This window comes from Melospiza georgiana, chromosome 4 (genome assembly GCF_028018845.1).
Source record: "Melospiza georgiana isolate bMelGeo1 chromosome 4, bMelGeo1.pri, whole genome shotgun sequence".
Lineage (NCBI taxonomy): Eukaryota > Metazoa > Chordata > Aves > Passeriformes > Passerellidae > Melospiza > Melospiza georgiana.
In genome coordinates this window covers 41797383-41819269 of record NC_080433.1, presented here as the reverse complement: position 1 = coordinate 41819269, position 21887 = coordinate 41797383, and the positions used below count along the sequence as shown (strand labels likewise).

Below are 21887 nucleotides of genomic sequence, written 5' to 3'. Positions count from 1 at the left end.
AACCAATAATTAAGTTAAAACTATCTCCTTTCTAATCCAAAATTTTCCACCTGCATCATTACTAGATGCATATAACCATTAAATACAGCAAAATACATGACCAAGCAAAGAGCAAGGCAATGTTACTATTTTAATTTTGCTGTTTACAATGTTCATGAGAGATGCTCACTGTGGGACTCCTGGAAGCTAATTTATCCACCTCAAGTAGCAGAAACACTATCTTTCTATTTAGCTTGAATGCAAAAATAAAGAAAATCACTGCTTTCTTTTATACAGCTGCAGAAGTCTGTCAAGGTTGGCACACAAAAAATGAGATGAAACACAGAGATATTGAAATACAAAGAACGAAATTTTGGTATTGCCCTGGTTATTATGAAGTTAAATCTTGTTCATAACAGCATTACACTCCTTTGTTTTGTAAAATATATAACTTCTTTATATAAGCCCCTCTCATATCTATTTTTTTTCTATTTTAATTGCTTTAACAAAATATAGTCTAAGGATCAAAACTTAAGTTTCTTTGCGTTATAGCAGGTGGCCAGGAAATACATTGAACCAAATCATGTTTTGAACATTTGCAGAGTTTCAGGACAAATTTCCTGAGCAGAACCTATTCCTATGGTAGGAATATCATGGCTTCTAGATAGTCACAGATACTGATGTAATTAGGGACAGACACTGGAGCATCAAGAACCTTCAGACAGTCTTTCAAACACTAACTCTGATTATTTCTAGCCCAAGTGCTTGGCTAGGTGCAGACTGACCTGTATGGGCCAGTCTGACTCCTTGGCCGCCAGAATTCAACTTGGTCTTTTTTCCTGAGAACATCAGTGAAATGCTGATAATAAAGTTACAACTTGCACACCTGGTTTTTTGCTTCTTTCAGTACCATTTTCATTGCTGAAAGAATTAATATTTTGTGTTATTGAATCTATGCACAATTAACTGTTTAATCATTACATCAATGTACAAGGAAATCAGTAGCTTAATCACTCATTGCCGTCCATCAATCTGTGTTCAGGCCCTCATCTCACAATTTTTGTATTTGTTCAGTTTTGAACATGCTAGACATTGCTTTCACTAAGATTATTTTCACATATTTAGGTTAAACACCAGTGTGCATATTTCAAATTAAGAACTATTAACCTGTCCTAAAACTTTGAAAGCTATTTAAACAAAACAGATTCTCTGTCTCAAAGAGATTCAATGTAACATATAGAAACAATAAAATAGGTAGGGAAAAAAAGTCGAAAGTACTCTAAAACAAATCAAAATAAGTAACAAGAATCATATAAAGTCCTTCTCAGCAATAATTACATTTGTAAGCAAAAACTGGGAAGAGGGAAAGAGAAGGCAGCACAAACATGGTGGTCTAAAGCTACAGGACAAGGAATGAAGCCAAGGCAAGAACTGCAAAGTTGCTTCACATCACTTTATATTGCACATATATAAATAAATAAATGGGGAAAAGATTTGAAAAGGACATCACAGGACAATACAGACTCTCTTTGGTTGATTTTTATTTTTTTTATTTTTCTGTTACTTTTCAGGGGTTCTTTCAGCACCGACAACACCAAGCTGTTCTAGAACACAAACATGTACTGTCCAGAATTAACAGCTTTACATTCCAAGATCATTTAACTCTACATTGTTCATTAAAGTATCCAGGATGCAACAGGAAATTTAGTTCTACTTTCCTTTTATTTAGTGACCCCTTAGCTCAAAAATCTGCCAAAGAAATAATTTTGAAAAGAGAATTTTTTGCATGTGGGATAATGTCTACAGTAATCACAGGGACTGCTAGTAGCAATAATACATATTGTCAAAAATATATATACTTTAGTACTTACTTCCATAAAGTATCACAAAACAAGATACTCAGTTTGGTATCACAACCAAGCATCCTAATTTTTGTGACTTTTTCAACTCGACATACTCAGAAAGAATACCTGAGGTCAGGAACTGTGTTTAAGAGCATTGCTACAGGAGGCTGTACAGAATATTTAGATGTCAATGTGTGAAACAAGTAGTCATGCTGTAGAGGAACAGGCCTAGGGCACTCATGTCTCTGAATCACTGCCAGGATCAGCAGATCGTCTCTGTTAGGAGGAGGCCGTTCTTTCTGCACAGCCCTCAACTATCATTTGACTCCACTGTAAGAAGGGCAAGACAGCACAATTAAAAACGATGGATTTAAAAGGAGACAAGAATGAAATGCAGTTATTGGGCCTAAAGAATGCTGTACCTGGATTTTGTAACAGAAGTTTGCTATTCATTTTATAATCAACTTTTATGATCATCTTTGCTTCAGACTGTTTGTTCTGGTTGCATGCACAGGGTTTATTACATGTTAAAGAATCCCTCTATAATAGCATAAGTACTGAAAAAGACAAACCTGCTAGGCAATCAGGAGAAGGAAGGATATTTAAATCCTAACTGTATCAGAGGCTGAGCTGAAAAAGCTGTTGCCACTTTAAGTTAAGGGAGTGTTTGATTTGCCCTGCAGGGCCAAAATGCTCTAAGGACCATCTGGGGCAGGGGTGTGTGTGAGGGATTTTTTATTCTTGTTTAATCTTAGTGTAGGATTACATAGTTTCTCAGAGCCAAAATAATGAAGATTACTTAAACTGAACTGCTACTGGAAGATGGTTGTAATTAGACTGGTTTGCAATTAAGATACAGAGCATAAAATAAATTTTTTACCTTTAGCTAAGCACACAGCCTTATTTACCTGGATGAGGCAAATCTTGGCTTAAAATTGAGAACCTTAATAATCCTACTAATAGATTCTGCTGTTTTATCAATTGCACATGTATTACTATTCACAGGAATCAAATTAGGCATCAGCTAGCATGAAATTACATTCAGGATTAATATTAAAGAAATCTAGACAGGTACAACATACAAAGTTTTTAAAATATATTTTGTATAACATGACTTTGGAATTTCTGGTAATTTCAACAGAGTGCTTATCTAAATGAAACAGAAAGACAGTGTGGGTCCATGTTAGGAGCTATAAATCTAATTAATTGCTAGATGATATTATTATTGTAAGGCACAAACAATAGCAAAATCACAATAAATGTAATTTTGTGTTAGTATAGGAGCAATTACATGCTGATTTTTTTAAAGCAGCAAACTGACTGTGATGATACTGATTTTTTACATTTTTTTCTCCTACCTATACAAAACTAATGAATACATAAGCTTCTTAACGTATTAGCTACTCTTATTCAAAGTTTACCCATCGCTTTAAATCCTTTCAGTTTTATTCAAGTTCACTCACCTGAAAAGTATAAAACCGGGTCCCATTAGGAGGATGCACTTTAGGAGAGGCAGAGACAGTGTTCATATCCGAGAATATCATTTCTGGTCACACACAATACAATCCACAGAGAGCTACAGATGCAGAGCAGAGTGCTAAGCTCGGAGGCAAATCCTTTTATACATTTAGGGAGGCAACTGGACAAAATTCCGTCTGCCCCATCCGTTCAGACGTACGGTGACAGCGCTTTGAATTCCTCACTCCTGCATCTGTGAGCTAAACTGTGAGGTCACTGCTCCCTGACCTCCAGCTCAGCTAGCCCCTCGTAATATGCACGATGAATAAAAATTAGAAATGCCAGAGAAAAGAGAGCCAGAACCTACAGTACATGGAGCTTGTGCAGAATCTGGCAACGCTTTGGACCTGCCCATCTGTTCTCAGTGATAATCACCTCCCTCCACCACAGCCTTGCAAAGTGATTATGCTAAGCATCCCAGTTAACCAATAAAACACAGTTTCATTTCAAGCAAGCGTGCACAGTGAAAAACAGAGGACCTCTTCTGACTAACCTGAAGCATGCCTCGTGTTCAGTTTCTAGCTGTATTTGATAACAATGATAATTTTATCACTTCAGTTACTGACAGCTATGTTAACACATACAGCTTGCTTTAAATAACACAAAGGTGGCTTTTTTGTTGTTTTAACTGTCTTGCCTAGAAAAAAAATAAATTGTGTATTGCTCTCCAAATTAGTATTTTTTACATTTCTTAATTTTTGGTGATACTACTGGAGAGAAATACATATTTGTGAGACTGTTTACAGAACTATAGTCAGTTTAAATATAATACACATTATAAGCTTCTCTTTTGTCTTTTTTTTCCTAATTATTTTTTCTCATCTTCTGTCTGAATGTCTCTTGAAGAAAGGCTTACCTAACTGCTAAGTATAAGGTTGGAATTTTATTCTGAGCCTTACTGTGCTTAGCAAAGCTATAGACCTACAGGTTAATTCATGAGTTATACACAAGATGTTTTAAAGAAGTTACTTTTTTAAAGCTGATAATACTTGTGAACACATGCACTGAACATTCAAAAATCATTCATCACATCTTTTCTTCAAAAACAGATCATTTGAACTACATGAAGATGATAAAGAAAGTAATATCCAAAGAACTTGGCACCTTTCAGCAACAAAAAATAAGTGTTCAATATACAAAAAACTGAGAAGTAGGGTTACAGAAAAGAGCAAAATTGTAAAGTAGTTGCAAAACTAACTTTGCATGTTCTGTCAAGCACTTTGTATTTTATTCACAAGGTTTAAAAGAGACAGAAAAAAACACCTAATAAAGTACTTTCAAAAGGAGCTTGTCAAAATTCTAAAAGCCTTGTGAGTTGCCAGGCTGCCTATGTTTTTTATTCTGTTTTATCCTAATGCTTTTAGCAATAGGAGATAATGCAGCTTCTAAAGTAAAATGACTATGAAAGGAGTTGGAAAAGATGCAGAGATGTCTGTCTGTTTAAATGTGTCAGAGTGGTGCATACTGCAATAATGTTTTGTAAGCCAAAAAGAAAAAGATCTTCTCAGATCCTATTCATACCTATTCATAACAATTTCTTATAATTACCATGTTATGGCTTCTATAAAATTTACAGAATCAAGGCAAAACTACTGTCTGTAACATTTTCTTAAGACCTAGATTTCAGATTACAGTGTGTTCTCCCGTCTTTGATTCCTCTTGCAGAGGATCTAGATGCTTGTATTAGCAAAGAGGCCCCTCAGCTGGTCAAATGAAAGATACCAGTTTGTTTATAATCTGAGTAGAGTATCTTTTATTATGAGCTGATACTTTTTTCTTCATAATATCCCTACCAAACATATGCTATTTCTCCACAGTGCAATGAATAAAGTTTCTTTTATGGACATTTAAAATGGTTTTCCCTGGAAGAAGAAAGAAGTTTACATCAGAGTTTCATCACCAAATGCATAATTTGAAGACTTCATGTGCAAATTCCCATGAACATTCCTCCATTAGACAACCACTTTCACTACTCAGTAACTGCACCTATTAGCTTGAACTTCTTTTGCTTCAACTTTCATAACTTTTAATCCTTGTTTCTACCAGGGATATAGAAAACTCAGTTCATTTTCTGATACTGGCATGTGCTAAACCTTAAGGTAGTTAATTCACAGTTAGACCCAACTACTTTAGTCACAGTCACAATAATGCCTTTCATGACCATAAGACTATTGCTGTATTTAGACTTGCTAGCTCCCTGTTTGTCCCTATTTGTTCCTCTAGGACTGCACACCTTTTTTTAGATTCAGCCTTCCCCTTCCACTGGGAGCTCTTACTGGGATCACTGTTCACCCTGTGTTGGCTGCCTGTTACTTGAAAAATGCTTTTCAAAATACTGTTCCTGGTCTTTTATCTGTTGTTTTGGATTTCCTGCCTAGGTGAAGAAATTTGCAGTTAAACAACCTGCCACCAATGCCACCACAAAAAAAAAAAAAAAAAAAAAAAAAAAAAAAAAAAAAAAAAAAAAAAGGCAACAGCTCCCCATGCTTGCATTTCAGTCCCAATAAACATATTTCCTTATCTAATCAGTATAAATCTGGAGAAAAGGCATAGCAGTTGTTCTAACTCTCCACTAACTTCCACCTGTGAGGAAAGGTAAAGACTATGAATTTTCTTCTATCTAACTGCAATACAGACAACATCATCTTCTTTTAGCGTCCTCATGGAATCAGAATGTCATTTTGGTGTAACTCTCAAAACAGATTGAAAATGTTTGTTTACAGCAGTTTTTTTCTGGAAAATATGAAACAAGCCTCCTGTCAGGAAGCGGTTAGAGCACCAGTAAATTCAGCAAAGCACGAAGTGATGCATGGCAGAATGAGTGTTCACAATTACAGAAAGAGTCACATTTCAGAAAAGCCAGCAGCCCCAAAGCTGGGATTCAGCAATCTCCTCAGAACAAGGAGCTGGAGCCAGGTCTCCCATGTTGAATTGAATGCAACAATGACTAAGGAGGGTATCAAGCAACATGAACTGAAAAAGGGCAGAAAATGGAATGGAAGGAAACTGAAGAGACCCAACAGGACAAACAGAGAAAGACACCTAAAGACCATGACTACAGCTCAGTGGATGCAATCCCCATTCAAATATTTGCTCCCATGAATCTTCCAACTAATGATTTAAACTGAGACTTGTAGTGGAGGAAAAAAAAAAATCTCCTGCAGGAAAAGAAAAAGTTGTACATGCTTAAAAGTATGAGATATGGCAATGCTTCTGAGATGGCTTTATTTTCAGTTACTTTTGAATGCATGAGTTACCAAGCACTGAATCTGTATCATATGAATTATTTTGAACTACACATTTTAGTTATATACTACTCCAAAAATTTTCAGTGGGATTACTTAATTTTTTTAAGTGCGTTTTTTTTTATGTGTAGCCTATGATTTTTGATAGTTCATACAAAACACAAGATATTTTTATATATATAATATTTATTTATTTATTTGTTTTTATTTATATATATATATAATATAAAAAAAACCAGTAAGGTACACATCCAAAAGGAAGGCATATATATGTATATATCAGATGATTATGTAAAGTACTTTGAAAATTCAGTGACACTAATACAAACCCTTCTATTTCTGACTGTAGAGACAAGATGCACTTTTTTAAATTGATGAACACACTTAGCTTTTTCATGTGCTAGTGCTTGTGATATATAGTTTCTCTTCAGACTATGTAATGCATTATAAAGCAGATGTTTTGAGTTAAGATTTAAATCACCAGCTCTTATTGAATTAGGTGAGTAATTATCCAGAAACAAGGACTTTGTATCACATATTACTCTTATTTCTGTCTCTATTTCTGTCTCTATCAGGGAAAGCCATGTTAAAGAAACATGTCTTCCTCCAGGAGCAGTGCGAGTGTGGGATTTTCAGAACATTAGAGAGCTTTCACATTAAACCACTGGACCTACTTCACAGACTCAGAAAAACCCTGCTAATCTTCCAGTATTGACAACACTGTAGTTGCATTGATGATTCTGTATTATCTTCTGTTGTAGACACCAAAATAGAGGGAGTATCAGATGATATGTTACTCATCTGGCTTAAAATATCTTGATTTTGCTTTACATTGAAAAATGCTAATGTTTAAAGAGTTCTGTTCTCCAACAATTAATGGCTGGGAATTATGTTAAACCTTTACCACAGTTCAGAATAAAACATATTCAATTTCATATCAAATTTTATTTTCATATCAAATTTGATTTCATGTGTGACTATCTTCATGAAGTCACACATGAAATCAAATTGTTTTTTATATCCAAATTTATTTACAGTTCTTTTCAGCTTACTTAATGAAGTTCTATGCCAAAAATATTTCTTCTTTCCCCCATCAACAAAGCAACACAAAACCAAAACCTGATGAATATACTTTTAAGAATGTATAAAACCCACACATATGAAGCTTCAGAAAGTAACCATTTCCAGCTGGTATAGCTCCCAGAAAGCAAAGTGGGAGAATTAAAGACAACGAGACATAGAACAAGGAAATTCTTGCTCCCTTTCAGGCTCCTAGTACTAACAGAAAATTTCCATCATTGGTCTTTGCTGTTTCTGAGTATGCAAGTACCAGCATGTACCAGCAAGTGTCTCACAAGAACAAGTGCTGGTACCAAGGCAGTATGAACCTATGAGCCCTATTTTAACTCTGAACATAAGGATTTGTGTAACCCTTGATGACAAGTACACTGCAGGGCAAACATATCTTCCATTAGAAGTAAAAACTATATAGTTCAGCATATCAGAAACACTAAAGGATAAAATGTGTCCCAGCAGGTTTATTCTGTATGATGGCTTCCCTTTCAAACATGAGAACAATGAGAAAACTTCATAGGAACTGCAAGTATGAACAAAACTCATTTTTAAAGTAATCTTGCTTTGTTGCATATAGCGAAATATTTTAATGTATTGCATTTGCTTTGAAAAAAACAGTCAGCATCAACAAATCAACTTCAAACTCTTGTTACCATTTTTCCTTTAAATGGCAAACTTGAGAATTAATTTAACTAACATTAAATATCTCTAGCTATGAAAGGTCAATACAATTAAAATTGTTCATTCAATATCTAAGCTAGTTTATGAATACAGAATATATTTTGTACAACCTATCAAGTATGCATTCCATAATCAACAAATATGGAAGGCAACCATAATGACACTAAGTCCAAAAGATACCATTTGATTGCTTGTGCAGGAGCAAAATTTCCCTTTATTTTATATTCTGGACAAGCAATTTTTGACCACAGCTAGGACTCCTGTGCAGCACTGCTCTACAATATTCTGGTCATCACAGGTGTAAGAATTAATTCTTCCACTCTGAAGACTTAAAAATTAAATAGTTGCTTTCTATATCTATATCTATATCTATATCTGATTCTATATCTGAATCCCTTTCCACATGGTTCAACAAAGCCAGGATGTAATATTGAAAGCACCATTCCATTTCTCTTGAAACAATTCAAGTTCCCAGCACTGGATCTATGCTTCCTCTGTATAACTCAACTATGAGTAAATCAAGAGTGCACTTGAGGCTTATTAGGTAATTGAAATGAACCTGAAATAAACACTGGTTTTATCTATTTTTAAGTTATGTGTTGATGACAGTTACTGTCTGAATCTAAAAAGGAAATAGAATGAAAACTTCGTGCTTATATATACAGAACCATACTGGACTTTAGGCATAATGTGAGAGTTGAAGGAGGAGAGGATGGTAGAGTTGTGAGAAAGTGTTGTGAACCAAAGCAAAAAAAAAATTGAGAGGTTTATCTCTGAAAATTAATTAATACCTGATTTGAAAAGGCATTGATTTTCTCTTCTCCACAACTCTTGGGTTTCAAGTGCCAATAGCACAGATATTAAGCTATATTTGCTATATATAATGGTCCTCTGCCACTCACTTTTGATGCCAGGACTACATTTCTGTTTTCTGACATGACTACAAATTTCATGACAAAGTCTTGATGCTCCATGGAATGAAAGACCATTTTTTAATGTAGAATCAAAGAAGAGACTGCCTTTATGAACATTTTTAACATTTTGGTCAAATTTAATATCAACTCTAGATTAATCAAGACCCAAATCTCCAAAGTAATGTGATCCCAGACAGTAGAAAAGATATAATGCAAACAGTCAAACTGTTATTTCACTATGTGTCATATCACTTGGGTGTGAGTTTTGCTATTCATGCTTTAAGTTGATTACATTGCAACATTATACACAGTGGTACCACGGCACTTGGCAAAATACGAGTAGTTTCTTATCAACAAATGTAGAATCTAAATCATGTGCATTACTGCAAAGGATCACAGTACATTAAGGATTAATGAAATTAGGAAAGAACATAAGATGATAATCATTGCCTATGTATCATCATCAGCAGAGTGGCTTTTTCTTTTTAAGTGAACATCTTACATTATGTGTCTCATCCTGAGGATAAAAATAAGATGAAAGCCTATGAGGGAAAACAGAAGAAGAAGATACAAGTTTGAGATAATATGTTCAGGCATTACAACTCTTACTGTGAATAGATATCCTCTCTAACCTTCCTATCCTCCCTTCAGAAAATTTTTTTTCTTCCTAACAGTATTATTTTATTTATTTTCATTGTAATAACTTATTTTATACTGCAATTGTTCTGCAATCTCTACATAGAGATGTATCCTGTTCTGGAAGTATAAAAAGTGTTCAGAGAGTAAACTACTAATGAAAATGAGTAATAGAATTTTATCTAGATGATAAAGGCTGTCAGGAAAGCTTGTGCCAAGGCAATTGTCTTTGTTATTTATTTCTATTTCTACTCCACCTGGAAAGTATCTTTTGTCATAATGAGTGATGCAAGTTGCAAAACTTGTCCTTTGAGTAAGGACTTACAGAAATTAATCAAAAGCTAAAATTCATGACTGATTAGTCCCATACTTTGCATGGGAACTGGAAATACTCTCTTGAGTAAGGATTGTGGACATCAGCAGGCCTTTGCCAAAGGAGGTCTGTTTGTTTACTTTCTCCGTTAAAATTCCATAATTTTTCTATACTGTCAGTGAATATATTTCTGAAAGAAATGAACACAAACTTGAAAAGTAAGAATAACAAGAACAAACCCATAAAACTACATAATCATGACTTCTTTCACATTGTGAAAAAATTGAAATAGTACTGATTGTGTAATGGAAGTCCCTTAAGTAGATTTACCCTGGTAGCTTTTCTGTCCTGAAGAGCAACAATCCTGAATGTGATCACAACCTTTGGAGTTGGAATCTGCTGAAGTGTTAATATTGACAGTCATACCCCCAAAAGCAATAACTAATTGAATTGTTTAATCAATGACATCTTTCATCTAATTTTCAAGGATGCTCAGTCTCTGAATAGCCTGTCTTAAGTCACATCAGCCCTGCTGATGCCATTTTGAGCATTTAGGTCTCACTGTTGCACATTTAATAGGCAAAGCACTTGGAGTGACTGAGTAAGTTTGAAAATGTCAGACCCGTTGCTCCAACTTTATTCACAAAATGCAGTCTCCTAAAGAAAATGTAAAATTCCCTTTTATAGCTAGATACAAGCAATAAAACCTTTTATTGCCTTTTTTTTTTCTTTAAGTGCATGGCACAAATGAGTAATAATATATTAGCTTGAAAAGACCTCAAGACTTTGCTATGGTGCATATTTCTTCATTGTCATCCATATGGCTTTGTAAGTGGTCATGGTAGAGTCTCTTCTAAAAATGTATTCTATCTGTGCTTGTCCTTAACCACTTGATGCCATTTTCCCTTCTAAAAGTGCAGTTGCAGTGTTTGTGTGCTGATACTGTCTAAAATCATCTTTCCAGCAGAGAAAACATTGGGGAATATAAAACAAAACTGTCAATCCAACCTGAGGGGAAATGGCTGCTCCAGATCTTGACTCAGCACACTTTCATTTCCCCTTAAAAACTGTTATAAAATATAGAATGATCCAGCAACTGCATAGATATATTAAGTAGAAGGAAAAGTTGCATTTTTCTGTGCAAAAATCATGACATACAAATACAGCTGAAAGATACTTTCTCAGTATAAAACCTTCACAGTATAAAACCACCATTTCCCCAATCTCTAGGCTGAATGGTTTCAAAACTTGCTAAATCCCAATAAAGGACTTTCTAAGTCTTAATCTTCATAATAGTCACCTTTTTGTAAACATGCTTTGGAGAAATTAGAAAAGGAGGATAGGATATTAAATATTTCTAAAACATAGGAAAAATAAAAGTATTATCTATTCCTTTTCTGCATTCAGTCAGGATGACTTCAAAATTTATCATATAAGTGACTAAGCAGCATTATTCACGATTCATCTTGCCATACATCTAAAAAGGGCCATAAGCAGTGGAATGTGTATGTTCTTAAAATTCTTAAAGCTTAACCTGTATCTCAAGGTAGAAAACTGAGATGAAGATGGATTGATAATCAACAAACATTTGTGCCAATAGTAAATGACAGAACTGCTGTTATTAAGGAACACAGTCGAAAAACCTACCCTTGGACAGGAAAAATAGCTACATGACAAAAGCATAAAAATGTAGTGAAACCTAAATTAAACGCTGTGATACCAACAAGGTACTGCTGTCATCTAACAGGACCTTGTCCCTTCGATATGGGAGAAGATGACTATTGCCTGGTGTTCTGCACTCACAGCTCATTTTGAAAATGCTTAAAGCTTAGCAGTATGATTATAAAGTTTTTAGATCAAAAGAAGAAAATTATTCATGGACAGAGAATCTCTGGTGGAATGAGAGCAGATGGAAAGCTGGGAATTATGTAGCTGCTATTGAGCCAGGACACATTGAAATCTCCTTGCCAAGGGAAGGTAGCCTTTGCATTTCCTTCTTTCGTGGAAGCAATGGCAGAAATGAGCCTTGGCGTCTTCTGCTAGGCTTTATTTGCAGTGGAAGAGACCATGTCTCTTGTGTGTTCCCACAGGCTCCCTTTACAGTCAATAAAGACAGGCACTTTCAAGGGGCCCTGTTTCTGACCTATTTTAGATGTCTATTTTAGTTTGAGATGAATCACACTAGAGAGGTGGGAGGCAGTAAAGACAGAAATGCCTACGCTCTAGATATCTGAAGTTAGGTGCAGTGAATCCTACCCTGGGAGCCTGAACTGAATGTTAAACAAGTTAACAAAACATGGCAAGAAGATATTATAATCAGTGACAAAACCCCCATCACTGATTAAGTACACCCAAAGGAAAATTACTATCAGAAATAATTTTTCTATAACTACATGAGGCAAAACTAAAACCACACAAACCCCCAAAATGGCTTTTCCTATTTTCCTGAAACAAATTATATGAAAAGCAACATCTGCAGCAACAAATTCACAGTCACATCCAGATTGAGTCTGCTGCTATAATCACACAGAAGATTAACATCCCAGACTAAGATACAAAAGACTGTGGAGCATGGCAAAATTAACTGCAAAACTATTTATGTTTTATTACAGGATATAGTGGGACACAAACAAGTTAAATCACATCTACAATGTTAAATAATAAAGCAATCTCAGGCCAGGCAATTCCTAATTCCTAGTAATATATATATATATGCTTATTTCACATTTCCAGCATGGAAAGGTTTCTTATGAACATTAAACAGGTATTACAGACATGTATTACAATTCAAAGCTCATAATTTTTTTAGAACTTCACAGAATTTCACATATAATATTTCATGCAATTTCATGCAGCAGCTTTAAATTTTGATTAGTGTCAAGTAGTGGTAATGTTAATTAGTATGTTCTTAAAGTGGCACAGAAAATCTTAAAACAACTGCAGATCACTATATAGTACACTTAAAATGTATACAAAATATATGCACCTGTGGTAAATGGAATAGTAAAATCATATTTGTCATGTGTAGAAAATTCTCCTAACATTAGTGCACTAAGAGTTTCTTTTGAAGGAAAGAAAAGGTACCAAAAAAGAGCTAACTACAGGTTTACCCTGCATTGTCCACATAAAGATTTAGTCCTTTCCTGAGTCTGAGGTAGGACTTATTCTCAGCAATATCTTACGGGAAAAATGGCAATAGGAAAAATTATACATCATCTTTCATCTTCACCCACTGGCCTCTATTCTCTAAAGAAAATAACGAGATACATTTTTACTGTAGCTCCTCTACAAAAGGTACATTTCACATAAATACATCCTGGTTTCTTTCATCTTTAACTAAACAGTGCTAATCCTGATGGCCTCTCGTTAGTTAAAATTTCCTTCTTAGCCCTGATCATTTTCACTATGTGTGTCTACATCTCCAGATAGTAGCTTACCATGATGGAATATATCTTGTTCCTTCTCTGCACAGCCAGATGGAAATCAAAAGGCAACATTTTATCTTACTCCTACTCCCGTCCATTTACCAAGACGCCTAACCTTCTAGCTGGCGCATGGAAAGCGGCACTGGAATTGCAGTTAAGTGAGGTTTCCTAAGACTGAACAACATTGCACCTCAGAATAAACAGGTAGCATATAAAGCAAAATGGACCAGCACAAATACAATTCTAACTCAAAGTTTACAGACACCGATCAAGAAAGATATTTTATTAAATGGCAGAATGGTTTTCAATATTTGCACAGTCTGTTTAAGTGAAAAGATTGAGATGACCATGGACATGGTTTGACAGACAGGCAAGATAGAACAGTTGGGAAAATAAATTGCAGATGAGTCAACAATTAAAATAAAACTTGTGAATTTATTTTTAAAAAATTTCTGATGACTCATTCTCAATTATCTCCCCACAAGCCTCCATTACATACACTCTGCCTTGTAATATCTGAACAGATGAACTTTGGTTTATTTGCAAATTAACCAACATATTTTATTGCTTCATGTGTCTTTGCACTGTTCACATATTAAAATAACCAGTGAACTCTTAATTTGCTTTACAAGAACCTTCAAAATTTCTTCCTAATTTCTGAAATTTTACTTTTGCGCTTAATGCATATGAAAGGTAATATAGTAAAAGGTTAGTAGAACAAAATGAAGAAAAGGTTAATAGAAAAAAATTTTCACTTTGTAACACTGAGTGCTATACTTAAATTTAAAATGATCAAATGACATTTGATCAAGTTCCATATTTGAAAAACATCCCTTTCCATGAGGGCCAAAAATTTGCTTTTATACACCGGCAACTTAAAACACACATAAAACTCTTTCCTGGATACCCTTTCAAATAACTCTTTTTTAGTTCAGCTCTTTATTGCTTTAGTTTAGACAAAGATCATGCTCTGAAGCAATCGCATCCCAAACATTACTGTGTTTCACTGTTACTGCCCATTTCTAGAGTTGCAATTAATGGAGCAAGAGAGAGGCAGGCATAATATGTCAAAGCTAAAACAGACGAGGTAACAGAGTTGGCATGGAGGCTGTGACACCATTAGAGGGAAATGGAGAGCTATATTTATCGGAGTAAACTAAATGTGCTTGGGAAAGTTCCCAATTGCTGTGGCCAACTGGCACAGTAGAGTACACAAATATGTTAGTCAACACTGAAGTGTCCAAAGAGCCTGCATGCAAACTGCTTATTGGGAATGGTCCCTGCAACAGTTCCATTGCCACACCATAATTAGTAACTGCCTGGAAAAACTATAAATTAGTGTGAATGAAAAGTGTGCCAGAGTCTGGGCCAACAGATTACTACAGATGATTGTGTTTGACCATCCAGGAACATTTCCCAGCACTATCTGATTTACTTGCATATAAACATGGTAAGCCTTTTCAGAAGGTTTAAAGTTCCGGAACACAGTAAAAGATTTTATGCATTTCCAGTCTTGGTGTTGAAAATCATTTGGTGTTTAGGGAAATTAGAGATAGGATATGAATGATCAATACCAACCATTTCTAAAACTTCAGTCAAGATAAATCAGACTGGATGCAGCATCATAGTTGCATTTTTGGCTGAATAACATAACATTTGGGAAGAGAATGCAGATTGGTACCATGGATAATGGTTACTTTTCATTTCACTCTGTTACCTCTAGCTGTTGATGCTGAAGGCCACTGCCTTTTGTCCTTCTGCTGTTTGCCTGGGGAGAAGGGGCTGACCCCACCTGTCTACAACCACCTTTCAGGTGGTTGGAAAGGGATAAGGTCACTCCTGAGCCTGCTGAAGCACCCCAGCTCCCTCAGCCACTTCTCATAAGTCTTGTGCAGACTCTTCACCAGCTCTGTTGTCAGTCATTCTCTCAACACACTCAGCCCCTCAATGTCATTCTTTAGTGAGGAGCCCAAAACTGAGCACAGAATTCATGGTGAAGCCTCTCCAGGGCTGGGTACAGGGGCATGCACTTCCCTAGTCTTGCTGATCCAGGCCAGGATGCCATGGGTTTTCTTGGCCACCTGGGCACACCCTGGCTCACATTCAGCTCCTGACAATCAGCACCCCCAGCTACTTTATCCCTGGGCCCTTCCCAGCCACTCTGCTCCAGCTTGCAGCACTGTCTGGGGTTGTTGTGACCCCAGAGCAGGACCCAGCATTTGGCTTTGTTGAAACTCATGCAACTGGCCTTGACCCATTGATACAGCCTGTCCATGCTTTCCTTTTATTCTACTCCAATCATTAAAACTGTGTGGTGTGGCTGTGGTTCTTATCTCATGGAAATGGAAAGGGGTAGTTTCACAGCACTTTTGGGTTGGCTTATTTTCTTGATTTGTCAGGTCAGCTCATCATGAAAATTTTCTAGATTAAAGTATTACAAGACTTACTTCACATTTCCTAAAATGTACCATAATAAATTACTCTGGATGATGACACTCTTTGTGACCTGAAACATTTTCTCCTGAAAGGGATTTAAAATTATTGACATTTTGATATTGCTCTTTAAATAAGAAAGTACTGAATTCTTAGGTCTTAAAAATAACTTAGTGTTGCTAACACCCATACAGAAAAATCTGTAGTTCTCTATATTGCAATGGCATCCCAGTGATTCAGTCCCTTTTCTTCTGTGCAACCTGAGATGAGGTGGTTTCTTACTTTTTATTATATATCAGTAATTCAGATTGACACTGGAAAATTATGGCCAAAACTACTCATTTTACATCCAGCATGCTATTACATGACTGAAGAAATCTTGTCATTCTTACTGAGAATTCCTGTCAACTGCAAACCTTAGATGGTCTCAAGTGTAAAGAATGGAGACCATGTGTCAAGACCAGCTCTTGATTATCTGAAAATTAAGATTTACAATTATGACTTGATCAAAACATACAAGTAGTCTTGCAGAGGCAGCATGGCATGCTCCAGAGAAGCATCCAACTGCTACAGACAGAATGCAGGGTTTTTCTCATTCTGCTCCCTTGCCACACTCCAGTATCTTAACAGCTATAATCAGTGGCACAGCAGAGTTCAAGAGATAACCACATTCAGGAAGTGTTCCTGACATAATTGCCAAAATACAGACCATACTCAATCTTGTAGACAGAAGTACTGCATAAAACTGTAGGTGCCTCTACTTGAAAAAAATGAGGTTTTATAAACTTGATTTATTTTTTTCAGTCTGCTTGTTTCACAAATTATTTCACCCTTCAGCAATACCCAGCAACAAGCAGCTGACTCTGGAGAAGCAATTATTAATTAAAACCTGTTTCTCCCCCTTTTTGTTTCAGTTAATGATTGCCAGCAGGGGTTGCTAACCACAGGCCCTTTTCAATACATTCTGAGCATAGTCATATCCTATCACCTTCAACAGAAAAGATGGGTGCTCAGCATCTGTGGTAAGTGGGAGGACATGGATATTCCTCTGGCAGCTGAGCTGTGCTAAGTGAAAAGTCTCCACTGGTAAGTCTTTATTTTTTAATTAGTTCTTCATTAAAAGAAATTACTTCCGGTAGCGAATAAAACTGCCCTAAAATCCAGAAGTACAGAATGGAAATTACTCTGTCAATTATAGGAGGAAATAACTTTTGACAAAATTTTCATTATTTCACAATTTTCAGTGTTTCCTAGATCAAATCTTGACAGTGTTATATTTATGCTTTCATGATAATTTACTTGATGACTGGGGATGTATTACCTAAGCTGAGGCTAGGATCATGTGGCTAAATTGAGAGCACTGAATATTTTTCCTCATTCATTCCTTTAAGAAAAGAGTGATTAATTATAATGCTTATCAAATGCTGCTGTCAAAACTACACCAGACCGTTTCTATCGTAACAGTTAATATAAATGTTTCTGTTCTATGGATTTGGTAAGCTATACAATGAACATGTTTCAGTTTAGGCATTGATAAACACGAGGTTTATCTTGTTTACTGGCTTGTTTCTCTTTATATTGGCTTCTTCAAGAATTTGGTAAGCTAGTTTTATAGAAACTATTAAGAAAATGTTGCTTTCATTAAAGTCTAGTTGGCTTAGATCTTTCAATGTTTTGTTGTTAAGATGGCAAAACATAGTTGTGTCTGAGGCTACTCAGATGTGCTCCTATCCACAGAAGAATCCAAAATGGTACAGCTCTGTGCAGCCCTTTTTGCTCTATTGACTGTGACGCATCAGCCCTGGAAACACACACACAGAGAAGAAAATAGTTTTACTCCTTTCCTCCAGCTGACACAGAAAACACCAGCGTCCTACACCCTGAAACAAACTCGCACACAATGGACACTGCAACTTTGAAGTGCATCCCCTAATAACTTACAATAAGCAACTAGGCTATTTCAAACAAATGTTATATATTATGAGTAGGTTTCAAAACTGTTCCAAAGCAAGGGCTGCCTTGTGGAACAGTGCTTCTCCTGACACAGAGTATTTACTGCAGAGATATTGCAAAGATGACGTAATGGAAAAATGGCTTTGATTGGAAGACAAGGAACTCACCCCAAGAAACTAGGCTACATAAATAAAAGGATGAGGTAACAACAGCAAACTGTTTACATGACGGACGTCAAAAGAAGACTTAATCTACCATCCAAGTGAGGAGTTAACCCTCTTGAATTGGGTATTCCCTGTAATTCAGCATACAAGCGTCTTGGTGTACATGTAAGTGTCCAAAAGAATTGACTATCCCAATGAATACTAAGAAGCTTTACATTTTTCTATTCCAGCTATCAAAAAGCTGGAGTTAGTCTTTTTCTATTCTATCTAATGACCAGAGGGAGCATTCTGTGAGCAGCACGTGAGCGCAACAGCACTGTGAGAAATGAAAATGCTTTTTGACTTTCTGCTGCTGAAAGATTACATAACTGGAAGAGACTTAAAAATATTTCAATATTACTTTTTCAACTGTGTCTTGCACTGGGTTCCTGTCAATTAAGATATTTTAAAAATCAGCCTTCTATGATGATTCTAAGAGTTCTAAGAAAACAAAGTTTCATCTTCAGAAAGATGATGGTGTTTCTTCAGGAAGAAAGACAGGAAAATAAAGCCAAAACCAAGTAAATAGGAAGATACTTCAAAGGAATTCGCCTTATGTGAAAGACGTAGCATTCTCACTGAATTGTGGCTGCTTCTAAAACAAAACCAATTATCCCCATATGACTTGCAATCACAAATACAAAGAAGAAAAATGTGGGTATCAAACTATTCATGCCAAAATAACTTGTGAATCATCCTACCAAAGGTCACATCAGAGTTGCATATTGGCTTTTAAATAGTGGCTTTAGAAAAACGCTTAGGAAAGCCGCTGATATACTTACTAAGAAGAAAACAACACCTGACCTCTAAGGTTTAAGAAATTATTTTAAAATATTTATCAACTTACAAGTAACTTATGTCAGAAAGAGCAGGTTTAATTCCACACTAATCTCTGCCCAGTATCATGGTTCCCCACATACCATAATCAGGCATAGCACGCTCTGTATCTGAGCTTAGAAAGTGGCCCTTTAGTCACTAAGTAGGCTTTCCTTTAAGCATATGCATATCCTCTTTAATACATAAGAGCCCACTTTCTAATCTCTGCTAAGCAGTGAGTGCACACCTACCAACATTCAGCAACCCACAGGAACCTGATGGTTTCCCAGAGGTACAGTGATCTATGCCCCAAACTCAACAAGCACTCAGCCACTAAATCTTTAGAGAACAGCCAAGCTGACACAGATGCTTTAGAGGCCTATTTTCATTTTAATGGGCACGGAAGGGAAGATTTATGTGCACAGCTTCTTTCATGCCGAGCAAGAGACGCTAGCTAAATGACATGAGAAGACCAGGCACCCTGCCAGGGAACCGTGACCCCTGCCGCAGCGTGAGCCCGAAGCTGCCCTCGGTGCGCGGCCGGCCCCGGGCACGGACAGCACTGTGCTGGAGGCGAGCCCCTGCCCGCCGACCGCCACCTGCCATCCCTCCCGCAGCCACCACCCAGGATGCCCTCCATCCAAGCGGAACAGGGGCGTGCCACAGCTGGAGACAGGCAATAATTCCGGGGAGACCCTTCCACTGGAACAAGGACAATGCTGGCAAACATGACACCTGCCAGGGCTTCTCCCCTGGTTGCCATTCTTGCGTCAGCGCTGTCCAAAGGGTCTTCAGGGTGAGACAGAGGGGAGAATGTTGACCTCATGTTCAGAAGGCTTGATTTATTACTTTATGATATATATACTACATTATAACTATACTAAAAAGAAATAGAAGGAAAAGTTCTCCGAAGGCTAGCTAAGAATAGAAAAGAATGAATAACAAAGTTCTGTGTCCAGGCAGAAAGCAAGAACAGCTCTGCTGTGAGTGGTCAGTAAATCCAAACACCCACCCGAGACCAATCACGCATCCACCTGTTGCATTCCACAGCAGCAGATAGCCATTGTTTACACTGTGTTGCTGAGGCCACAGCTTCTCAGAAGAGAGAAAAATCCTAAAGAAAGGATTTTTATGAAAAGATGTCTGTGACACATTCTGTTGCTTCTGGGAATACGATTCCCACCCATGAGAGATGGGTGCTTGCTATACAACGCCCAATCCACAACTGCTGGTGAAGATCAAAGAAAACCAGAAAGGAGTTTGGAATATATCGCCCTGGCTTGCCAGCATCAGCGTGCCAGCTTTATATTAAAAAACCCCTAAAACTATTAAAAATATTCGATATTAAATTTTGAATTCAGACTATTGAATTATTAAAGTTTTGTTTTGGTCAGTGGTCCATTACTGTTTCATGATTATATTGAGGCAATAAATATAAATTACATAGAAAATCAAACTTTTCTGTAAGCCAAACTTCTTCCTGTCAGAAAAGACACAACAGAGTTTACCTAATTCACATGTATAGTCCTTCTATAGCTAATGCACACAGCACACAGGTATAATTTTAGTAATCCTTTGTGTTATGTATTTCTTAAAATTAGTGATAAACAGTTTTAATGGAAAACAATTACAGAGGAAGTAAATCAGAGGTCCTTTGAAGTGTTATTATGGCTGTTAACAAAATTAAATAAATTTATTGCCTCATTCAAGAGAAAAGGCAGTAAGGTAAACTGTTACGTATTTTTAATATATACATAAAATGTTGCATTTGGAAAAATGTGGAAAAATAATTTTGAATTACTGTTTTCTTAGTTTCTGGATTTTTTTAAAGCTCAGCAAAATGGCCAGGCATTAACTCACGAAATGTCTCTAGAGGTCCAGTCTTACAAAAATATTTGCACCTAAACAACATTAGATAAAGGTTTAAGACAAGCCTCCAAAATCACTATTAGATAGGAATACCAAGCACTTCTCATTAAATTTTTTTTCAATTTGCTTTTAGACTACTGAACTCAATAAAATAGCAAATATATTGTCTTCTGAACTGAACTTTAAAGCACACAAGTGGGACAAGTATTCATGTCCCTTGTGAAAAATTTGCCCAGAACTGTGTGTCCTTCTGTTTCATGCAAGAACTGCACAAAAGACATGGTAACGTCTGTTCTCTAGAGGCATTAGTGTGTACATGACATTTGTAAAAACACTGCTGTAAAGTGAAACAGGCTAAAATTTTATCTGAATTGTCACTGTATTAGGGTATAGAAGGTATTTTTTTGAATTTTCTAGCTCTTTGCAGGAAAAGTCAGCACTAACATTTTCTTTTGAATTTATTAATGTGAAATTCGTCAATCATAGAGTATCAAAATATGCAAATTCTGCCATTTGTTACCAGCATTCTTGATTCATGACGCAGAAAATTATGCACTAGTGATCTGGGAGAACATGTTTTCTCCTTCTCTGCAAGTGGGTGGCAAAATGGAAAGAGAAGCAAGCGCATGACAAGGAAAGCAAACTTTGGTGGGAGTCACCTCTTACTCTTGAGTCATGGGACCACACAGAGCAGCAGCAGCTCAGCACAGGCAGGGGATCTGTCACAGCACCCCACCAGGCCAAATGGAACAGAGAATCCTGCAGCAACCAGACAGAAAGCCCCAAGTCCCCAGTCAAGAATGATTTTTTAAAAAAAGAAGGAATATGATCTCTGAAACTGGGAAATCTGTGGCAGTGCAGAGTTTCTCTAGACTTCTGTGTCAGAAATTATCAGCTTATGCATAACACCTGTATTGATGTGTTGTATTCTACACGTATGCTCCAACCTTCCAAATGCCCACCTGCAAACACAGCCCACCTGTA

The 21887-nt window shown here is 36.5% G+C and overlaps 1 protein-coding gene across 9 annotated transcripts in view; it reads right to left on the bottom strand.

The window, feature by feature from the left end:
• PPFIA2 (PTPRF interacting protein alpha 2) overlaps positions 1-21887 on the bottom strand; it is a 287306-nt gene that overhangs the window by 189693 nt on the left and 75726 nt on the right. For 3 of the 9 annotated variants that reach the window (XM_058023319.1, XM_058023318.1, XM_058023316.1), the window contains exon 1: positions 3287-3710. The exons of 5 other annotated variants lie outside the window; for them this stretch is intronic. In XM_058023319.1, coding sequence (XP_057879302.1) covers positions 3287-3367 — 81 coding nt within the window. In that variant the 5' untranslated portion in view covers positions 3368-3710. Of the gene's footprint in view, positions 1-3286; positions 3712-21887 lie in introns of those variants that run through there. One more of the 9 variants, XM_058023317.1, reaches the window with a different exon arrangement.